General features: G+C 43.0%; 2 protein-coding genes across 4 annotated transcripts in view; one reads left to right on the top strand and one right to left on the bottom strand.

Annotated features, from left to right (window-relative positions):
* Positions 1-299: 299 nt before the first annotated feature.
* trmt1 (tRNA methyltransferase 1) lies at positions 300-18,092 on the bottom strand. Of its 2 annotated transcripts, XM_085409218.1 has the most exons (17): positions 17,906-18,092; positions 17,723-17,779; positions 16,633-16,998; positions 14,068-14,257; positions 11,617-11,804; positions 11,276-11,391; positions 10,486-10,598; positions 8,314-8,462; positions 7,961-8,044; positions 7,588-7,657; positions 4,478-4,612; positions 4,205-4,290; positions 2,965-3,073; positions 2,703-2,779; positions 2,473-2,592; positions 1,293-1,407; positions 300-569 (listed from the first exon to the last, which is right to left on the bottom strand). In XM_085409218.1, exons 3-17 carry the CDS (start codon positions 16,983-16,985, stop codon positions 495-497), a joined length of 1,980 nt encoding a protein of 659 aa, XP_085265344.1. In that variant the 5' UTR covers positions 16,986-16,998; positions 17,723-17,779; positions 17,906-18,092; the 3' UTR covers positions 300-494. The 2 variants fall into 2 exon arrangements, with proteins under 2 accessions (XP_085265344.1, XP_085265343.1); XM_085409217.1 differs by lacking the exon at positions 17,723-17,779.
* Positions 18,093-21,875: 3,783 nt separating this feature from the next.
* The window catches only part of nacc1b (nucleus accumbens associated 1, BEN and BTB (POZ) domain containing b), a 36,553-nt gene continuing 35,239 nt past the window's right edge, over positions 21,876-23,189 (top strand). For both annotated transcript variants that reach the window (XM_085409224.1, XM_085409225.1), the window contains exon 1: positions 21,876-22,335. The gene's annotated coding sequence lies outside the window, so the exon portion shown is untranslated. The remainder of the gene's footprint in view (positions 22,336-23,189) is intronic.

Genomic DNA, 23,189 nt, shown 5'->3' with positions numbered 1-23,189 from the left:
TTGTGCTGTTGCTGCTGCAGACCTTTTCCAGTGACAGTCATCTGTGCCTGCTGTCTCCAGCGTGTCTTCAACCACGCAGCGATGTGAAGCCTCGGATGATCAAAAAGGGTTTTTTGGTGTTTTTTTAGTGTGAGAAGCTAAATGGCTGCTGAGGTGCTATACAAGCAACTGTTTTTGTAGTGGAAACGTAAAGAAAACTATACAAAGAGGTGCTTTTCATAACGATTTGACCTTTTGAGTGACAAAGGTGTGTCAGATTATAATCGTCCACCTGATGTTATTTATGAATATCAAAAACAGTCTCACAGCAATGACTTTATTGGTGTGAACACAGGCTGACAGTCAAAAAAAACCCCTCTGGTATAGAACTAAATCATGGAAATGTTATGTACAGTAACTTTTAAAAGCCAAAACAGTCTGCTGCGCAACATTCAAACATCCATTCAAATTCCAGAAATAAGATTATTTTAAAATAAAGGAAAAATATAGAGTCATCACTCTGTTTTCTGTTCATTTGTCTGCTCCGAGTCATGGAAGTAGCAGCACTCGTCTCCGTGGGTACATGTTCCCTGAAAGACAAAAATAAAGAAATACTCATGAAAGCTGTTGGATTCTGATGTAGTAACGTCTGAACAGCCAGCAGTATGTTTTGGCTGTGGCTGCCGAGGCAGCGCGCAGCTTCTCTGGCAGGAAACCAGCAGTGTGTGGCGACCTGCCAAAGCAACCTATGGAGAAGACTAATTCGTCAGCACGAGTCTGCCGTTTCATTTTCCGCCCAGGACATCGAGACTTTACGGGACTAATTAGTATTTAGGTAATTGCCTGCCTTTAATTCAGAGGGACTTGAGTGTGCCAACAGTATGATAAAGAACCCGACGTGCTGAAGCGATCCTCACCTGCAGCGACTCCGTCAGCTGCTGCAACAGTAACGATGCTTTCTGCTCTTCCTCTCATTTTACTGTGCTGTGCACAAACATAGTTCTAAATGTTAAGCAGGCAGAAACCCTTTTCACGTACTCCTAGTTTGTGAGAAAACCCCTCTGAGCAGAACCATGCCTGGGGTGGGCAGCCTTTTGCACAGATGGCCTCTTAGCTTTAAATGCCCAGCAGCCACAAGAACAGCATCATTTTGGTCTCCACCAAGTCATTACCAAAATGTTATGCTATGTTCACCAGCTAGTCACCATTTTCACCTTCAGTTGAGTGGGATGCAGGTAAAAGCACTATTTAAGAGTTTTTAATGTAAAAAAAAAAAAAAAAAGTGTATTTAGGTTGTGTTTAGTAAATCTGACCTGTTTGAACTTCTTGCAGGGGAAGGTCTTGAGCTGAGAAGAGTCTGTGATCTGGTTCTTTCTCTTGTTCTGGAACTTTTTCCTCTTGTCTTGCAGGTCAGCAGAGATTCCACCACTGAAGGAGAGAACAAATGAGGAGAAAGATTAACAGGAAACCAGAGAAAAGAGAATAAAATAAATAAATAAGTGGAGATGATAGAAGGAGCAACATGTGCAAGAAACAAAGAACACTGGAAGAACATGGACACAGCTTTTTTTTCTCTCCAAAGAAAAACTCAGGACTACTTTAAGTAACTAAACTAATCCAGGGTATTTAAGGTTTGGGGTTTTTTCCTACGAGGGCAATCTCAAAAGTAAGGTCACCTATCGTTTTAGAAATATTTACATCATTTTAAAGGTTGAAGAATTATTTATTTTTCTACATAATCACCATTTCACTCGCTGCATTTTTGCAGATGCTGTGGCAGTTTTACAATGCCCATGTCATACCCGCTTGCTGGCGCCACACAATCACCTTCTGGACAAATATTCTTTCAACTTTAGGAACAGGTGGGAGTCACTGGGTGCCTAGTCCGGATTGTAGGATGGGTGGGTGATGAAGTTCCAACCAAAGTTTTGCAGGAGAGTGACAATTTGACGAGCGATGTGCGGTCGCGCGTTGTCGTGGAGAATGCTTACGCCCTTGCTCAGCATTCCTCTTCTCTGGTTCTGAATAGCCCTTCTGAGTTTTTTTTCAGTGTTTCACAGTACCTTTCAGCATTTATTGTGGCAGAAAGTCAACCAACAATACCCCCTGCACGCACTTGGCGGTAGCGTTCAGCGAGAGCTCCATTTTCATAGGGCTGCCAAGCCAAGATGGAGCGTCCCAGCGAAGCTGCGCATGCTTGTTCGGGAGTGGAGGAAGCACCGATCACAACAGTGTGGCAAACAGCCGTATGAACAGTTTCTCTACGTCACCACTGCTTTGGAGACCTTAGTTCTGGGTTTGCCCTCGTATTTCTGTTGTGTTTTGTGCGTCTTTGCAGTTTTTTCTGAAGTTGCAGTGTGTTTGACCACTCAAGGCCACCGTACTTCTTGATTCAACTGACACACATTTTAGCTGCTTTGGAAACATCAGCATGTGACACTTGTGACCTCTGGACTATTAAAAAAAAACGAACAAACTTGTTGTTATGGTTACCCAGCTTTGGCGCGAGCTTTGGGTCCCCAGAAGGCCTGAGGATTCTCCTGGAACCGGGTCAGGTGGCGCTTACGGGACTGAGGGTTGGCGTCCTCCCTTACAGTGAAACAGGCCTCAAAGCTACAAACACACAAACATTACAGATCTGCAGGTTAGGGCTGTGCATTTTTCAGAGACAGTGGAATCTTTTAAAGCGGTAAATGTGCTCCTGATGGCTCAAAGTGGCTCACCTGGGCTCAGTGGAGAGGATCTTGAATGCGGGGCTGGTCGGAGATAATTTCTCCCTCTTTACAGGGTTGATTTTCTCCTGCAGCAGATCATCAAACATGCATGTGTGACTTTAAATGTGTTACACGATTCTGAATAAGCATGTTCACTTTTTATTTAGTGTCGACATTTCCAGCAGGACATGGAAATGTTTAAGCAACAACAGCGTGTGGCTGTGTTCAGGATTACAAAAAATAGCTTTTCTTTTTCTCCTGTAAAGTTTACCCAGCATCGCATGATGTCCCAGATGGCTGCAGGAGGGGCGTCTGTTTTGATGGCGTTTTTACAGGCGTGAGAGAGGGAGACCCTGTGGCCAGCATGGAGGAGAGCAGACCTGAAAAGAGTGAGATAGAGGAAGGATGCTCTGATGATTCAGTTTGTGAGAAATGTGAGAGGAGGAAGGTTTTCCCTACAAACAGACAAACGGAAAGCCACGGGTAAGATATTTTTTTTCCTCCTGGAATCACTGAAAACAAACAAATGTGGACATTCACACATGCACAGCAGGAGAATAACCTAAACAACAAGGTAGAAGATGCCACAGACTCCGTGTTAGATATAAATGGATGAGAGCTTTAAAGCGGGGGCAGCTATGCTCATTTCCAACTCCATATTTTTTATTTAAGGATTATACTGGAGCTTTGTATACTTGACAGTTTAAAATAATCAAAATATTCTTATTAATTTGATCCAGGGCTTTGGTGCAGCAGCCGAGTTCATCGTCTGTCTGAAAGAAGCCATTTCAGCTCCCTTGCCTTCCCCTCTCCCCTTTCAGGATTGTTTCTTCTGATTGGCTGACCCTTGCAAACAAAAGATTGCAACAACAGGTGGTATGCCTCAGTCAAAGCCGTGTGTCAGATTTCAATATCAAGGTTTGACATGTCGTGTGGAAAGAGATGCTCTTTCAAGTTACTGCTGACTTCCTTCTATCAGCAAAGTGTGTGTGTGTGTGTGTGTGTGTGTGTGTGTGTGTGTGTGTGTGTGTGTGTGTGTGTGTTACACAGTGCTTTGTAACCTTTCTGGGTGTGTGACACCTTTCTAAAGAATACATTTTGCTGTCACTGACAATTCTCTAATCAAATAAAAACTTTTTTTTAAAGACAGTAGTGTCTAACAGTGTCTGTGTGTAGTTACACAATTACACATTTGCAAAGAGTTCTTTCACAGTAAAGCTGTATCAACCAGCGAAGCGAAGTGGCAATCAGAGAGCGCGTGAACAACACTCCACGATCAAAAATGACTGCGGGTGAAATAACCGCTGCCAACTGCTTCAAAGTGACATGCATCGAGTGAATCACTTCCTGTGCGGTCGCAGCTTACGACCTACAACTAAATTTAAGAAAGCATGAGTTGTAAGTCTTTAAGAAATGCATACAGACCATCAGTTGATGCAAACTGTGTGTGTGTGTGTGTGTGTGTGTGTGTGTGTGTGTGTGTGTGTGTGTGTGTGTGTGTGTGTGTGTACCTAAACTGGAGCAGGGATGGAGTATTGCAGTGCATCGTGCTGCTCAGATTGTCCACGGTGTAATAAAGCGGCACATCCTCCAACTCCTGAAACACAGAGCACGTCACAGGCAATGAAGCTTCAGTCTGACAGGAAACTACGACTGAAACGTGATCACAGTCTATCTCACACAACAAAAAGCCGGCTAACGCCACCAACCACACCCACGGGACAATCCCATTAAATAGCACCTGTTCCAGCAGTGAGAGCATATATAAGAAAGGGAATGAGTACCTCAGTCACCATGCTCAGCACGCCCTCAATGCGTTTAGATGTCCCAAACCTGCAAGGGTTCCCCAACACGGCAGACAAAACCTTCTGGACGAACTCCAGGTCGTGGATGGACTCTGCCCAGATCGGACCGCCCAGCTGCAAAGAGGAGAGGTAGAGGCTTCAAATGGAGTTTTATGCATGCCCACACAGTAACAACCAGAAACAAGCAGGCCAGTTTATGGACATATAAACCATTTAAGTCAGTGATTCCCAAAGTATGTGCTGGGGACCCCTGGTGAGTTGCAAGGGTAATGCAGGCAGTCAGCTTGAACTTACATCTATGTACAGTAATACATTTATATAAATTTATTTATTTCAATAAAAAAGTGAATTAAAGCTGGTAATAGCAGGTGATTAGTTTGTGATATTACTCATTACTCCAACCTAAATTCACTGCTATTATATTGAAGTTGATGCCCTGTTTGGCAGGTGTGTTGCTTTAACACGGTGCATGTGACTGGGTAGCATTAGCAATTAATAGCCAACAGCCAGAGTCGTTTATGTTTCTTGAATGAAAATTTCAATGAATCCATCTTTCTCTCTTGTATTTTGATTAGAGTGAAAACTTTGGGAGGTCCCTGTGGGATTTTTCTGGTTTTAAGTGGGCCACTGCACCCTTGACTTTAAAGTCATTTTAAAAAAACTTTAATGGAGAAAAAAAAGTCAGCTACCTTTACATTTGTTCCCAAATACAATGGAATCACATTTCAGTCAGAACCTCTACAGTCAGACTGTTTTGTTCCATCAGCAGTCATTTATGTGGCCACTTGGCGCTGCTCTGGGACCGGTCATATGGAAAGCCAGGTGAGAGAACAGAGCAGCCATACAGGGAGTAGAGAATTATTAGGCAAATGAGTATTTTGTCCACATCATCCTCTTCATGCATGTTGTCTTACTCCAAGCTGTATAGGCTCGAAAGCCTACTACCAATTAAGCATATTAGGTGATGTGCATCTCTGTAATGAGAAGGGGTGTGGTCTAATGACATCAACACCCTATATCAGGTGTGCATAATTATTAGGCAACGTCCTTTCCTTTGGCAAAATGGGTCAAAAGAAGGACTTGACAGGCTCAGAAAAGTCAAAAATAGTGAGATATCTTGCAGAGGGATGCAGCAGTCTGAAAATTGCAAAGCTTCTGAAGCGTGATCATCGAACAATCAAGCGTTTCATTCAAAATAGTCAACAGGGTTGCAAGAAGCGTGTGGAAAAACCAAGGCGCAAAATAACTGCCCATGAACTGAGAAAAGTCAAGCGTGCAGCTGCCAAGATGCCACTTGCCACCAGTTTGGCCATATTTCAGAGCTGCAACATCACTGGAGTGCCCAAAAGCACAAGGTGTGCAATACTCAGAGATATGGCCAAGGTAAGAAAGGCTGAAAGACGACCACCACTGAACAAGACACACAAGCTGAAACGTCAAGACTGGGCCAAGAAATATCTCAAGACTGGTTTTTCTAAGGTTTTATGGACTGATGAAATGAGAGTGAGTCTTGATGGGCCAGATGGATGGGCCCGTGGCTGGATTGGTAAAGGGCAGAGAGCTCCAGTCCGACTCAGACGCCAGCAAGGTGGAGGTAGAGTACTGGTTTGGGCTGGTATCATCAAAGATGAGCTTGTGGGGCCTTTTCGGGTTGAGGATGGAGTCAAGCTCAACTCCCAGTCCTACTGCCAGTTTCTGGAAGACACCTTCTTCAAGCAGTGGTACAGGAAGAAGTCTGCATCCTTCAAGAAAAACATGATTTTCATGCAGGACAATGCTCCATCACACGCGTCCAAGTACTCCACAGCGTGGCTGGCAAGAAAGGGTATAAAAGAAGAAAAACTAATGACATGGCCACCTTGTTCGCCTGATCTGAACCCCATTGAGAACCTGTGGTCCATCATCAAATGTGAGATTTACAAGGAGGGAAAACAGTGCACCTCTCTGAACAGTGTCTGGGAGGCTGTGGTTGCTGCTGCACGCAATGTTGATGGTGAACAGATCAAAACACTGACAGAATCCATGGATGGCAGGCTTTTGAGTGTCCTTGCAAAGAAAGGTGGCTATATTGGTCGCTGATTTGTTTTTGTTTTGTTTTTGAATGTCAGAAATGTATATTTGTGAATGTGGAGATGTTATATTGGTTTCACTGGTAAAAATAAATAATTGAAATGGGTATATATTTGTTTTTTGTTAAGTTGCCTAATTATTATGCACAGTAATAGTCACCTGCACACACAGATATCCCCCTAAAATAGCTAAAACTAAAAACTACTTCCAAAAACATTCAGCTTTGATATTAATGAGTTTTTTGGGTTCATTGAGAACATGGTTGTTGTTCAATAATAAAATTATTCCTCAAAAATACAACTTGCCTAATAATTCTGCACTCCCTGTAAATGACAACACAACCACACTGATTTGACTGGACACAGCACAACAGGTGGAGTTGGGTTGCTAGGCAACCTACAGATGCCCACAAACTCTAGGTAGGACAAAACAGCTTCAAAACTGTGCTCTGTATTACAAACATAAGATCAGCTGATGTGATTGGTGTTAGTCCTGCATGAACCAGCACTACACTCGACATTCTGATGTTTTTCAATTGAATCCACAGTTTCCACAGTCTGATAACTTGTGCTGCAAAGTCAATGAAGGCGATTTTAGAGTACTTCATTATTCCATCTGCTAAGACATTTTATAGAAATGCTAATTTCACTTCCCAGCAGCACTTAGCACCTCCCCACAGTGCCAAAACTAGTACCAAATGGTTTGCCAACCATGTTATTACTGTGCTCGATTAGCGTAAACCCCACACAGAATCTGTGAAGTATTTTCAAGAGGAAGATCCACCCGACAAGCTGAAGGCAGCTGTCAAAGCAACCTGGGCTTCAGTAACACCTCAGCAGGGCCAAAAGCTGATCGCCTCCATACAGTAATATGTGGTAAGGAGGAGGCCCAGCCAAGTACTGTGAATGTATCAGTGATCATATGCTTGAGAAGTGGGACATTTCTGCCATAACCACCAAAACAAAAACTGTAACCCAGAGCGAATGCTAGCACACTGACGTGACGTGTTTGTGCATCACCTGATGTCTCTGTCCGCAGTGCTCACATTCTGGTCCAACCGGTGGCCCGGTGGCAGCAGAATACTTCATGCTGAAATCAAACAGACATCGACTTTACCGCACGCAGTGATCATCAAGTAACACAGAGGGGTTCTCTGAACAGCAAACCTCACATTTAATAGTAAAGCATTTAGCCAAACGTATCCATCCATGGCTCCTTGAAGTCAACCTTTTGATTGAGTTCAACCTAAGATTTTTACATCCAAAAAGAAACAGAAACACCATAAACTGAGGACTTTATTTCAAGCCGCCAGTTCACTGATGAGCACACCTCGACTGAACCATCACACACAGAACCTCATTAGAAGCAGCAGCAGAGTGTTTAGTGTCTCACTGTTTTCCGTTGCTTGTTCTCCTGCCCATTCTCTGCAAGTGGAAAGCCCCGCAGCCGACACAGTTGTACACCAGCGCCTGCTTACTGCAACAAAGAGAGACGGGACTCAACTGCAGTGTCATTTTGTGTTTCAATACTGAGCACATCAGTCATAATATCATCTTTTAGTGTCACGTACCCAGATTTCTATTATTCTATTAGCACTTTACTTTTACCCTCACAAATCCCCCTGCTGCTGTTACTTTGTGCATTTGTTCCTGCAGTGACCCAGTTTCAGGATCATTCATCTTTCATCACACAGGATAGATCAGCCTTTGTTAGCAGACAGTGTGTGCGTGTGTGTGAGCGAGCACCTGGCTGAGTTTTTGACTGTAGCCTGTCCTGTGAAGACGCGGACGAAGACTCGAATGTAAAAGTCGACGCTGACGGACAGCAGGGGCTGGATGTATCGCTGGTACACTCCTGCCCTCTGGTCCAAACTGTGCAGGATGATACGCAGAGCCTGGAGTTCAAAGATGGAGAGAGGCACGTATTCAGCACTTTTTTTTTTCTCTTGCTGTGAAAATCTGGAAAACATCTCGGATCTGTTTACAGGGATGTGAGGAAATTATGTTGGATAAGAAGTTTTATTCAGCTGCAGAGGGGTTTCTTTTTCATCAAATCAAATAGAATTTATGAGTTTTTTTTAATGAACCTTGCATTTATGTTCCATTACTGCCACTCACAGCTAGAGATTGTGTGAATTCCACTACTGTGTGGAAAACTACTTGTGCTATATGCAGCATGAAATCAGATCATGATAGCACATGAGAAGGTGGGAAAAAGAAGAAAAGACCTTTATGAGAACACCACACATGTTCTGGCTGTGGTGCAAACACATTCACCAGTTGCTCTTTTCTTGTATTTCTGCCAAAGAAAATATTCAACGAGAACGGCGTTGTCTACACGATGACTCTTTGGATGGTTGCCCAAGCATACTGTGTAATTTATTGTTATCCATCTGGATCCCACTGAGACAGCTGCATGTTTGACTTAGATGACTCGATAAGCCCTTCACCCTTATTTTAAAAAGCCACCTACAGTCTTCCTGTCTCATGTTTCCCTACAGGCAGGTAACAGTCGTGACTTTCACTCATCAAATAAGTGTAAAATTTATCCTTCTGCTTTTCAAACATGTAGAATTGTGTGGTATATATTTTATGTCTTTTACTTTTTTCTGTATTTTTTGCATATATTTTGTTATTTTACTAATATTTCATTTCAATCCAATTCATTTTTATTTATATAGTGCCAAATCACAACAACAGTCTCCTTATATTATAAAGGTAAAGACCCTGCAATAATACAGAGAAAACTCACAAATCTGACAAAACATGAGAAAGCACTTAGTGATGGTGGGAAAGAAAAACTCCGTTTTAACAGGAAGAAACCTCCAGCAGAACCAGGCTCAGGGAGGGGCGGGGCCATCTGCTGTGACCCGTTGGGATGAGGGGAGGGAGACGAGACAAAGGCATACTGTGAACGTGATCCAAAGATTAATCAATTACTAATAATTAAACACATAATGAGTTTAGAAGAAACACCCAGTGGATCAGGGGAAGCACCGAGCAGCCAAGGCCTATTGCTGCATATATAAGGGAGGATTCGGGGTCACCTGATCCAACCCTAACTTTATCCCTTATCAAAAAGGAAAGTTTTAAGCCTAATCTTAAAGGTAGAGAGTGTTTGTCTCCCAAATCTTAACAGGAAAGGGAGCCACAAGTAAGCCTGCAGTCTGAGAGTGAAGTTATCTACTGGGGTGATACAGTACTCTGAGGTTTTTAAGATAAGATGGGGGATGATATTAAAGATCTTTTATGTCCTGGATTTAACAGGGAGCCAGTGAAGAGAAGCCAAAACAGGAGAAATATGTTCTTCCTTTCTAGTCCCTGTCAGTACTCTCGCTGCATCATTTTGGATCAACTGAAGGCTTTTCAGGGAGTTTTCTAATTACATGTAATAAAACAGTCAATTCTGAGTCTCTCATCCCGAAACTGACTCCAACATCTTGGACTGCAGCTGGTGACGGCTGTCCCGGTGATCCGTTACTAGCCGGAGGTCCAACTTACACTGTACCTGAAGCAAGTGCAGGCTTGATGCCTTCAGGTTGAACAGAAAGTAGAGTCACCATCTGCGGTCCAAAATGGAGGAGCTGGAGATGATCCACAAGAAGAGGAACTTCTGGAGAGGTAGCCAATCATTGCTCTGCTATTTCTTTTCCCAAAGTGTGCACACTGAAGGATTATAACCTCAGACAATCGCAACAAGAATAAAATATCATTTGTTTTTGACGTCACGAAAACTCACTTGGCTAAATTGAACGTACGATTACTTACAGCGTCACCGTCTCACTCAGATACATTCTGCATGCTTACACACTAATGCAAACATGACTGTGCATGTACTGCAATGTGTCATTTTCACATTTCTGAGAGTGAGCCAGAGTGTGGAGAGTGTTTGTTTGTGTGTATACTCTGTGCCCTCACCATTTCATGACAATATTTGGCTTTGATGGAGACTGAACCGTATTTGCTGTAGCAAGTCTCTCCACTGTTTCCTGCCATCACCGCCATGTCTGTACAGGTTATACATAAAAGACCTGAGGGGGGGGGGGGAGAGAAGACGAGAAATCTAAAAGACTGAAATTTATAAACCTGCAGTGGCAGCTTAACCGTGTAGATTAGACATCATACATATACACAAAAAGACACACACACACACACACACACACACGCTATTCTCTGCTTTGTGACAAACAAAGTGATTTTGACACTTAAAGTGGATCAAACCAAACAAGAATTATTTCACTAACAATCTCTCGCCCACTTCTGAGCAGCTGCCAAACTGATTTTATGGTGAATTTTGAAAAGTAATCTGAATTCACTTCAGATGCAACGCAGTGTTGAAAACAGCTCCGTGTGGTGTCAGCTTCTACCTCCATTATTGGGCTACATACAACAGGCCATTAAGCTGGCAAGGAGCACTTTACCGAGCTCCTTAGTGTACGATCTTTACTTTAGAATATGAAGCACCTAGAGGTGGCTGTTGTTGTGATTTGTTGCTATAAAAATCACATTTAATTGAAACTTTCAGCCAGTTAACATTTAGTCTATCACACACATGCACCATGCTGTTGGCTTTTTAAAAGACTGCATACATGCATGTGTCAGCAGCCTCTGCACTAGTTGAATATTTGCAGTTACAACAGTGATCTGAAACTTTCCACATCCCTGAAAGTGATGAAACCTAGAGGAGCTGCTACGGTGAACTACCCACCTCCTTCACTGACAGACTGAACGGCAGCATCCAGGAAAGAGGCCGGGCTACCGTAGGGATCCAGATCAATGACGTCATAGCGATCCTTCTTCGCTCGCATGTCATACATCAGCATGCTGTGTTTAAAACCCGAGAGAGAAATTTTTATTTATTTATCTTAAATGGTAAATTTGGATAAAAGCAACAAAAAAAGATGCTCATGAGAAATGTGAACAGGAGGTCAAAGGTCAAAAGTGAAGAACAATGAAACAAGAAGTAATGGGGGGGAAAGAAGATGGTACTGAACAGTGGAGCTGATAAAAGTGGGAAGTAAAGCAGCAGAACATGCTGACTAGTCATACCTGGCATCTCTGCAGCTGGCCTGGAGCAGGTGGCTCACTCCGTTGTACTGGGCATTCCTGGCGATCAGAGCCGCCGCCTTAGCAGAGAAGTCGTTGGCAGTGACGCTCTGCAGGCCTGGGACCTCCAGAGCAAAACGCACCGAGCGCAAACCAGATGCTGCTAGGCCCTCCAGGACACGCAGACCACGCTGACACAAAAGGTTTGGGGAAACACACTTAACGTTCCACAAAGACACACACACGCACTCTTTGGCCTCTTGGCAGCAACAGAAACAAGTCCTGAAAACGAAAATTACACATTGCCGGCCAAAAATTACGAGCTCTTTAATCAAAGAGTTGCTTTACGTTTTTGAATATACACCACATCTTCCAAATATATGGTGTAGTAGTCTCTGATATAATTCAGGTGTTCCTATCACTTCCAAGGCCACAGGTGTATAAAAACAAGCAAATTTGTGGGAACAGTTTGGGGATGGCCCCTTCCTGTTCCAGCATGACTGCACATCAGTGCACAAAGCAAAGTCCATAAAGACACGGATGAGCGAGTTTGGTTTGGAACAACTTGACTGGCTTTCACAGAATCCTGACCTCAACTCGACAGAACACCTTCGGGATGAATTAGAGTGGAGACTGTTAGCCAGGGCTTCTCATCCAATATCTGTGTCTCACCTCACAATACACTTCTACAAGAATGCTCAAAAATTCCCATAAGCACTCCTAAACCTTGAGTAAGATTTTCCCACAAGAGAGCAAGTTTACAGTTACAACTAGATTTACTCTCATTTCGCTTCATTTTGGTCTCCAATAACTCGATAATAACAATAAAAAAAGAATCCAACTCTTTAACAACAACATTCTTCACTGAGCTCATGATTGATCATCGACTCTGCAAAAGAATGCAAAGACTGACTGGAAGACACAGAAACAGTGCTGAGGAGGATTTTATGTTTACTTATATGGAACAACTCTTTATTTTTCTCAGGTCAATTCACAACTGCTGGAACAGAAAATGTGAAAACGTTGCTCCCTCTGTGTACATATTCCCTCAAAGGCTACGTTCACACTGCAGGTCTTAATGCTCAATTCCGATTTTTTGATCAAATCCGATTTTTTTGTCTGCGTGTTCACACTACAAATAAAATGCGACAGCAAACGCGCTCTAGTGTGAACGCTCAAAGCGGCCCGCATGCGCAAAAGAAGACTTCACACACAACGCGCTCTGTTTAGACCCAGAGCAAACAGTATTGTTTGACTGATGGCCCTTAATATAAAGAGTTCGGACTTTACATTTCCCAATTTTTGCTTTAAGTTATTTTGTTATTTACATAATAATGTAAATAACCTAATAATGATCCTTATTGCTGTTTTAGAGAGGAGCGGTGCTTCAAAGGATAGTTGCAGATTTCTGTCAGAATCTGCAGATTATACAGTACAAATAAAATGTTCACGTTTCTCCAACATTGTCTTCCCAACAGTTTCACTGACATCTACACTGGATGGCCAGAGAAGCGTTCGCGATGTCTTCTCTGGCGCTTCTCTGGCGCTTCTCTGGCGCTGATAATTGGCGTCTGTCTTGTGTCAGTGACGTAAAAGACGGATTTAATGCGACCTGACCGTTCAAACAGCAGTCGCTTTCTAAAACATCGGATATGTATCGGATTCAGTACCACATACGAAAGTGACCCAGATCGGATTTGAAAATATCGGATTTGTGCCGTTCACACTGTCATACCATGATCGGATATGGGTCGCATAGGGTCAAAAAAAATCGGATTTGATGTGCTTTCGCCTGCAGTGTGAACGTAGCCAAAAAAACATTTTCATTTTGAAGCTGGTCGCTGCTCTCATGTTTTTCCTTCCTTATTGAGAATTAATCAACTCAAAGTGAAACTGAAACTAATTAAAAAAATGTGAGAGCTGTATTCAGGGAAAGCTGGGATCACCAGCAACTGTTCTAATTAACAAACAAAGACAAAAACCTTCAGTCTAATGACACTAATGAGATTATATCAACTTCATAACATGTTTTGAAGTTTCTTGAAAATGATCCAATTGCCTCTCGACCACTTGTGGCCCCCAAAGTGTGAAATTGGCCTCTATCGAAGGATTTTCCACTGGAACCAGTGCATATGATTTTAGCATGGGAGGTCCCTCTGGGCAGTAATAATACCTGGCTTTTAGATACAGAACCATTCACATAGAAATACAAGTACACCACTTGTTCTGCCTTGTTCATGTTCATTATCATCCTAAAGTCTTCAGATGGTATTTAATTTAACTTCCACACGTGAATAAATCAGGTTCTGGATCGTACGCATGAACAAAACCTTCTAAACTAGAAGCTGGATACATGTACCATTAAAATCCTGCATTTGTATTCATACATAGCAATAAAAGCCTGTTGGTGTGCCACTGCACTAAAAAATACATAAATAAATCACTCTTACATACCTCACATCTCTCCCCCGCAGCTGCCGTTACAGCTGGCTCCTCTGATCCGTTTTTCTCCTCCGTCTGTGCCTCGGCCTCGTTTGTCTCCTCTGACAGAGAGACCACCACCCTCTCCTGTTCGCCTGGCACCACCACCTTCACCCCTCGCTGAGCCAGCAGCTCTCTCGCAAACTCTGTGATCACAGCACATCTGGAAAGAAGAAAGGGAATGTTTACTTATAAACGCACACGTGAGAGAAAAATGAGAACGGGGTCCAGGCAGAGCAGTAACTCTCAGGACTTTCTCTCTCCTTCAGACACATCTCCTGTGACACGGGAGATGTGTCCACACAGATGAAAGACCAATAAGAAAATTAGAGAGAGAAAAAAAAAAATCACAAATCCTGCTCTGTAGTTTCTTGTAGTTGTGGCTCGATCTTTCCAAAGATGCTCAAACAAGGTTGTCAAACAGCAACTGAGTGATGAGTTTTCTTTGTAAAGAGAGCAGCCGTGTCCTGCTGAAGGTTTTAGGTTTTCAGTCTTGAGTGTTGCTCTGAAGTGTTCGTCTCTCAAAACTACCTTGCAAAAAGACACATTTAATGAATCTAGATGGTTTCTTGAGAACAAAGAGCAGGTCTCGATTGTGCCACTATGTGGCCAGTAGTAAAAAATATATGTTATGGTTCGTTTTTTGTTTGTTTTTTGTTTTAATGGCAAGTTCTTAAAAATTCATCCTGTAAAAAAGAAAGGTCAACAAAGCTCAGGAAGTTTGTTGATTGTTTAACAATGCAAATACTTTTGAGGCCACTGTAGAAGCGATTTCTAACAATCTTCTCCCTGACCAGGGAAAGTCACCAGCATTTCAGGGGTTTTTGTGACTTTTTTCTATTAATTAACACACTTTTGTTAATGAAATGACAGGAAAAGCAGATTATTACTGTACATAAAGGATGGATGAAGCCACAGGGACGTCACCGTCTGATGAAAGTGAAATCCTGCCCCGAGGCAGGCCACTTCACCACCGGGACTCTTCTACTACCATGTTAAATGATGCAGTGTTCACGTTTTCCCCAAACAGAATTGCACATTATGAACAGTTTTCCACTTTGGCTCAGTCCATTTTAAATGGGCTTTGGCCCCTAAAACAAAACATGCCTGTTTCTAATGCAGTGCTGCCTGAGGGCATCCAGTAATGATTTATGGCCTTGTCCAGTCCGCACAGAGATTTCTGTAATTTTACAGAATTTTTGGATTTTGATTTTTCTCAGATTGGTGAACCTGTGGCCAACTTTATTTCTGACAAACTGTCTCTCTAAGATGCTTTTTTGATTCTCCTTCATGTTACTGACCTGTTGCCAAATAACCTAATTAGTTGAAAAATGTTTGTCCGAGTGATCCTTTATAGTATCACTTACTTTTCCAGCCTTTATTCCCCACAGCCCAACGTTTAAGACGTGCAATTGCCATAAAATTCAAAATGAGCAAATAATTTAATAAAATGTCTCAGTTTATGCACTGCAATGTGTTTTTATTTAGATTTTACACAGGGTCCCAACTTTTTGCACTTGGGATTATATACTGGTTTGTGTCTGTGTTGCTCTGGATAATTAATTAAACACGAGTTACTATAACAGAAACACAGGAAGAAGTGAGACTTCAGGACAGAGTCAATGCATGGATCATCTGAGCCATGAAAATAAAGAAACTGCATATGTTCACAGTGCATATGTTTGGGGAATACGTACTATTTTATTAGTATAATGGGCATGCTAGACACAATTACCACCTGCTGTAATTTGTTTTACAGAAGTAATATCCTTGTGCTAAACAAAACGCTCTATTTACACCACATATTCCTACTAAACGCACATGTCACAGTTCACTGAGTCACTTTAGTGTTAATGTTAGGAGGGTATACTTAAGGCTACCGCACAGGTTACAGGAGTGGGTACAGAGCTGCATTCTAGGGGCGACCGCAGCTCAGGGGGTTGGGAAGCGCATCTGTAACCAGAAGGTTGCCGGTTTGATCCCCGGGCTCTGTGTCCTGGTCGTTGTGTCAAGACACTTTACCCTACCGCCTACTGGTGTTGGTGAGAGGGGCCGATGGCGCGATATGGCAGGCTCGCTTCTGTCAGGCTGCCCCAGGGCAGCTGTGACTACAACTGTAGCTTGCTTCCACCAGTGTGTGAATGCGAGAGTGAATGAATAGTGGCATTGTAAAGCGCTTTGGGTGCCTTGAAAAGCTCTATATAAATCCAATCAATTATTATTATTATTATTAGATTTAATCAGAGCTACAAAAATCAGTCTTAATTACATACCTACAGAGTTTAGCTTGTCCAACTCTCTGACATATAGACCCAACAAGTAGGGCCTTGTCTCTCTTTAATATGTTTCATAAAGTGTCAATGACATAGTCAAAACATGCTTATATCACATCTCAATGAGCCTGGAAAAACCTGGATTTAGACACCTTATTTTATCTAAATCACACTTTGACTGTTACTGTTCCATCAGTTTTTCTTTTAACATGGAGACAGTTGTGGATACTTTGCAAGTGGCAATAAAGGCGAAGTTCATACTCACGTTAAATCTCTGTTGAACTCCTGCACTGGGTTATAAAACACCTCATTGGCACTGGGGAACAAGATGGCTGCCTTTCCCTCTTTAACCACTGTCTCTCCTGGTAACAGTCCCACAGAAGGCATCTTCTCCTGGTCACCTGTAGAGATAGTGGCGGACTGGCCCGTGCCATCTGCTGAAGATTCAGCAGATGCAGCTGGAGGGTTAGAGGCAGGAACTTCAGTTTCCATGAATCTCACTCCCCTGCTAGCAGCAGCTGCACTCCACCGAAATCCGTGTCCGGCTGAATGCGTGCGAGAGGGATGCAGGTGATGGGAGATGATGAAGGGGAACAGCCGGGCTGTCCGCACCAGCATAAAGCCACAATGGCTGCAAGGAAACACACATTTAAAATGTCTTAAGTAATATGTTGGCTTAAAAAAAGAACAACCTCACAGTTTCCTCAACACAGACTTGAATCACGCACACCTTCAATAAAGAGCAGTTACATGCAATTCTTAATGGTACACTACAGCCTTGGCAGTCATCAGATCTCAAAAAATATGGGTTATTTTGTGTGAGACAGCACACACTACAACCATGACAATACCACATCAGTAGAGCTTGACTCGTCTGGAGTTCATGCTTTTGAAGAATCAATGGGTGTTCTGCCATTAACCATTAACCAGATGATCTCTAGCTGATTTCTTTGAATGAGCAGCTAAGCAGCTGTTAATCACTTTTTTGATTAATAAAAATAAATGAAAGTGAGAGGTGCAATTTTCTTAGTGTTCTTAGAAAAGCTTTAAACGGTAAATAGGTTTTCTGACCGAACTTGGAAACTCATATTTCATTTGTGATGTGACAAAAAGCCACATACCCGAGCCTTTCCTTTCACTGGAGTGTGAATGAACACATTCATATGCATTTTAGCACACTAGTTTATCGTGCTCATCAAAACGTTAATGGTATCCTTTGAGTCCCCAAAGAAGTTTTAACTTTTTAAATGGCTTACACAGCTGCTGCAGAGTACAGGTTCGCCCAGTCACTGATGGATTAAGACTCCTTCAGCACTTGAATATGAAATATCCTCTAAAATGTACTTTTAACTCACCTTTGTAGCTTCTACAGTTCAGTCGTTCAATAAAATAACAGTGAGTAAATCTCTGCTCTGTTGAAACGGAGCAGAAACGGATGTTACTACGGTAACGTTTCTGCATACAACATACATTATCGCCGCAAACTAATTAGCATGTTGACTAGCTAGGCTAAATAAGCAAAGGTTAAGTGCTTTTACCCGTGTCACCTCCTCTGCGTGGACACTGGCTCTCCTGTTTTCTCAGAAGTTTTATTATTTTGTTTCCAAAGCAACGGGCACCCCTGTGCTAGCTGTTTACTCTCTGTTACACACCGCTTGCGGTTCGCTCTCACATTAACACATGGAAGCTGCCATGTTTGAAGCGAGCGACTCTACGGAGGCCCGCGCGGGCAGAAAATAGAGCGCTAAAAAGGCTTGCTCCCCGCCCCCTCCCCTAACCTCCGCCTACAGCCATGTAATGTAAGGGAAACAGTGTAACGTGAGGACACATGAGAGAGAGGGTCTATCGCTCTGCCGCTGCGCAAACTGGCCTACTTCCCCCCGCAGTGAACATGCGAGGAAACTGGAAAACACATCATGAATAATCTAATTTAATCTCACCGTGCCCGAAGTTAGTGATGCATTCTGATGAAAAGGCTAAACATAGCCTATGGATTAACTCAGACCTATGATGTGAGGAGATAAAAACTGCCTTAGAGAGAATAAGGTCAGCTCGGGTCAGTGCCGTGCGGCTCTACGCGTTGTACAGGAGCGGTTAATGAAATGTAGGTCGTTATTGCGTGACAATGATGAGACAATTAAAAGCTTGCATTTGTGCTGCTCTTGCCATTTTCTTGCAGATGACAATGCTGTCACACCCAGGGTACTGTGAGTATGTATTTCCTGTCTTATTTTTATTATAGAGAACAATGCTGGAAAGCTGTAGCCGCACCAACTACAAGGGCTTTTTGCACAATATCAGCAGTGCAGTCCAGAAGAGGGTCACTGTGTCACTGTCTCTGTTTTGTCCTTCTGTGGCAATCTAATTACCACACAGCAAACGCGGGTCTGTTAATATCCCAGTAGATAAAAACGACATTTTTATTCAGATAATGTGGCGAACATTAGAACCCAGCAGTTCCTAGCAAGCATGATCTCCCCTACAATAAGCCCGACTTCCTAGACAGTTATGTCCTATTTCAGATGTTTGTCCTTTATTCGATTATCTTTTATTGCCACTGCAGAAATCCTATCACTTTGTACTCATTATTTAAAAGCATAAAACATGCTGAAAACATTGTGATTCATAAACTCACTGGACACTTTATCAGCTACACCTCTTCATCTACTTGTAAATTCAGTTTTTGAATCAGTCAATCCCATGACATCAGCTCAGTGCATTCACACCGGTAGATATGGTCAAGATAGCCTGCTCACGTTTGATGTCCAAAATATCTAGTGAGCCCCAGTTCTCTGGGTGAAAATGCCTTGTTGATGTCAGAGGTCAAAGGAGAATTGCCAGACTGCTTCAAGCTGAAGGCAACAGCAATGAAATAACCACTTGTTAAAACCAAGGTATGCAGAAGAGCATCTCTGAATGCACAACATGTCAAACCTTGAAGAAGGTGCACTACAGCAGCAGCAGACTGTACTGCTGTCAGCTAAGAACAGGAAACTGAGGTTACAGTTGACAGGGGCTCAAAAAAATGAGATAAGCGAAGATTGGAAAAATGCTGTCTGGTGTGAGGCATCTTTGCATGGATCCATCCTTCAGATCCGTCACTGTACTCAAGTAGTGTCCACAGTCACCAGATCCCAATCCAGTAGACAACTTTCAGGATTGGTGGAATGGGAGGCTGACATGATGAATGTGCAGCTATCAAATCTGCAGCAACTGTGTGATGCTGTCATGTCAAATATGGACCAAAATCTCAGAGGAATGCTTCCACACGTTGTTGAATGTGTGCCACAGAAAATGCCTTCAAAATCAGCTGATTGCAACTTTTATGAGTCTTACTACGAGCCTGCATTGAGGCCAAGATTATTTTGATAAAATACTTGCATGTTTTTTTCAGGTTTCAACAAGGTGCTCTGCTACACCTACAGCTCTACTGAAGCATAAGATGTATGGAAATGTACACTACAGCATTCTATATGATAATAATAATAATAATGGATTGCATTTATATAGCGCTTTTCGGGACCCCTCGAAGTGCTTTACAATACCACTATTCATTCACTCTCACATTCATACACTGGTGAAGGGAAACCACAGTTGTAGCTTGTAGCTATATGAGTACTGTAACAACTGCTAAAGCCATTACTGGTTTAAGTACAGTTTCTCTCACTATATTTTTTTTACATTAACAAGTCTTCTGCGTGTGCTAACAATAAAATAGCTGAACTGAATTATTACAGTATTGCACATTTTGCATTGTAATACATTGTACAACAATCCTACTAATACTACTACTAATAATGATGATAATGAAGATAATATAAATAATATAAATAATTATGATAATGATGATTGTAGTATATGTATGTTTGTGTGTTCACTATTGCATCCTAGACAAGTGCCCAATCTTGATGAAACTTTGCATAAACACTGCCTCGGGCAACATCTATGCCATATATAAATATCTGATACAATTCCCACAATCTTATTTATTTATATACAGTAAAATTGGTTCTTGTTTCTCAGATTAGATTCAGCTTGTATTTTGGGTTAACCTGTATTATTTTAATATTGTGTGGTAGAAGAACATTTCCTTTATTTCCCTGTTACATCAGTCTAAATGAACACACTGTCAAACTCAATCCTGAGATTGTCCTTTAGCTGACATGCAGAGAGGGCATGTGCGCTTTTGGCACAGATCTCACGCTGTGTTTTAATGTAAGCAATTTGGGGGGGCGGGGGACCCAACAACCTGAAATTAAAATAAAATAAGTACAGCAATGGTTACCATTTTATTCCTGAAACAGAGCTCCAGCTCTCCTGGTGAAGTGTAAGTTATACCTGATTACCTAAAGATGGTTTTTGTTTTCTGTGCTGTTTGGAATTTCACCTGGCTACAAATATTTTATAGGTTACAACTTGAACAGTAGAGCGAATGAGTTACACTGAAAAGCAATATATTGCATATACAGCAGGCTTTCTCGTATTCACTATCAAATATCTACCATCTGCTTATTGAGCGGTTTGCAGCCAGCTTCCACAAAATGGGACATGGTTGACTGTAAATAAGAGGAAAAATAAAAAATAGAGGGTTCTGCTTCTACTGTACGCACACGAGCCTGAACATCTGGATGGGGGCGCTGTGACAATGAATGCCCAGAGAGCATGGCGCTATACATCTGACACAGGAGAATTATAGAGTTAATAGTATTTGGCATGACAGGGAGAGAGAGCGGGGAGCGCAGTGCCGTGCCTGAATGCAGTCTCATCCTGTTTAGTATTCACTGTGCGCAGCGCCTGGAGGCCCCGGAGGGCTCACCTGCCCGGAGTCTAGACGCACTCTCAGTACAGATCAGACAGCGGGGATCGAACCGCCGGCCCGGTAGGCTTCACGTCCGTGCGGTGTCGGGCATCGGAGGGGAATTGGTTCCAGCACCAAAGACACGCCGGTGAGTGAGTGGGGTTGAGTGGGTGGACTGGTGGGTGGGGCTCAGACGGTCGGGTCGGCTGGGGACGCTGGCAGTCTACCTGCCCGCAGCGGCGCGTGGGCTCGAACCCGTGATCCGTTATTCCTTCGGATGTAATCTGATTACCGCCAGTTTTATTGCTGTTGGGCTACATCTGTATTTACATTACCCGTGTGACTATTTCTGTATTTCTATGCATTTCTACCGGCTTTCTAAATTATTTCTGTCTTATTTAACCATCTTTCAAAACGAAAAAACAAAACAGTTTAGCCTCGTATAAAACGAATAAAAGCGATGAAAAAACATCTATGCATTTTGACATGAAAAAAAAATCGCTATATCTTTAAATGCAGAAAAATGTAAACTTTGCTCCGCATTGTCTGCACTGAATGAAAACAGAGTGAGTGTGTGGGCGAGCCTATAATTTACCCCTTAACTTGTTTTTAAAGGCTTTGGAGACAAATTAAAGATTTGGTGAGGTTTATTTTGATTACCACTGAGGTAAACTTTTTTATTTTACTTTGGTTTGAAGTTATGACATCATGCAACTCTGACTTTTTTTGATGTAAAGACACTAATAATACATCAATAGGTGGGCTAGTCATTTTAGATTACGCACCTGTGACCTGCTGACAATATAGCACACAGTAAACAAAGTGCCCAATAAAATAGTGCATACAGCCTCTGTGTGTGTGTCTGTCTGTCCATCGGTAGCTCTGCGATCTGTCTGCAACCCCTGGGAGAGTTTCAAAAAAAATCCCCGCTCTGCTCCTCTGCGTCCTCCTCGATAGCTCCGCGCTCTTCTCGCTGGCACGTGTGTGTGCGTGCGTGCACGCCCGACATCCTGCGCGCTCGCAAAGTAATGTATGTGTATGCGTGCTCCGCTGCTGGTTCACGGCGTACAGTCACAGTGAATGAGTGTCTGTAGTGAGGCGGAGGGAGACACTAGACCACTTCTGCTTTGCTCCTCCATTGAAACACTTTCCAGCGAACACAGCCGAGGGGTGAGTGGAAGCTCGGCGGGTCACCGTGTGTAACGGTTCGGACTCGGCCCGTTGGGGAGGGTGGTTGGGGGACCGGGTTTGCTAGTTGCCCGTGCCCACCACTGCGTGTTTGTATATGCTTACATTTCTGTGGGTGAATTTAGATGGAGGGGTGGTGTATGGGACTTCGGCGTTTTGTTGAAGTGGAGGTTAGGCTATTGTTTTTTAGGGGAGTGGGGTGGTAAAGTTGTGCTGGCTTCTATGGGGGATGGGTGCTTGGGGACAGACCAAAACTTTAACCACTTCACACCGGCACCACTCACTCGTCGCCTCGGGCTACCCCTGGGCGACTGTCTTCTCGTGAGACCTATGCTCCTCTTTCTCTAGCATTCCTGAACTTTCTCAGAAACTACCTGAGGTTTGAGCGAGGCGTGCATTTATTCCCCTCTTCCTTTTAGACATTGCTGCATTTGAACGACGCTGGTAGTTGCTTATTTGTGTAATCTCATGGCATAGGCTGCTGTCGGTAAATGGGTTAAGATTTTACAGCCAGCCCCCTACTTTCCTTTCCCCTCCTCTCCTCTCCTCTCTCGCCATGCCGGATCCATCCGTCTGTCTCGCCCACAGTTGCAGCGCATTTGTGTCCCGGGATGACCTGTTGATGTCGGCTAAAGATGGAGTGCCAGGATCGCCCTCCGCTGTAGACCCCCCGCTTCTCCTTTAGAAAAATACCTTAAGAATCTTAGTTCCTCAGAGTGAAGATAGCCCCGCGTGGTTCCCGAGTCCGCTTTTTGGTGGAGATGCAATAAAGCATTTATTCGCTGTGATATAGTATAAGCGACATTTTGGAGGGGGAACAACGCGTGTCTGTCCCA

This window comes from Rhamphochromis longiceps, linkage group LG6 (assembly GCF_057381845.1).
Source record: "Rhamphochromis longiceps isolate RC_006_pf linkage group LG6, R_longiceps_female_GT1.1, whole genome shotgun sequence".
In the NCBI taxonomy this organism is placed as follows: Eukaryota; Metazoa; Chordata; class Actinopteri; order Cichliformes; family Cichlidae; genus Rhamphochromis; species Rhamphochromis longiceps.
The sequence above is the reverse complement of the archived record's forward strand: the minus strand, read 5'-3'. Positions and strand labels throughout refer to the sequence as shown.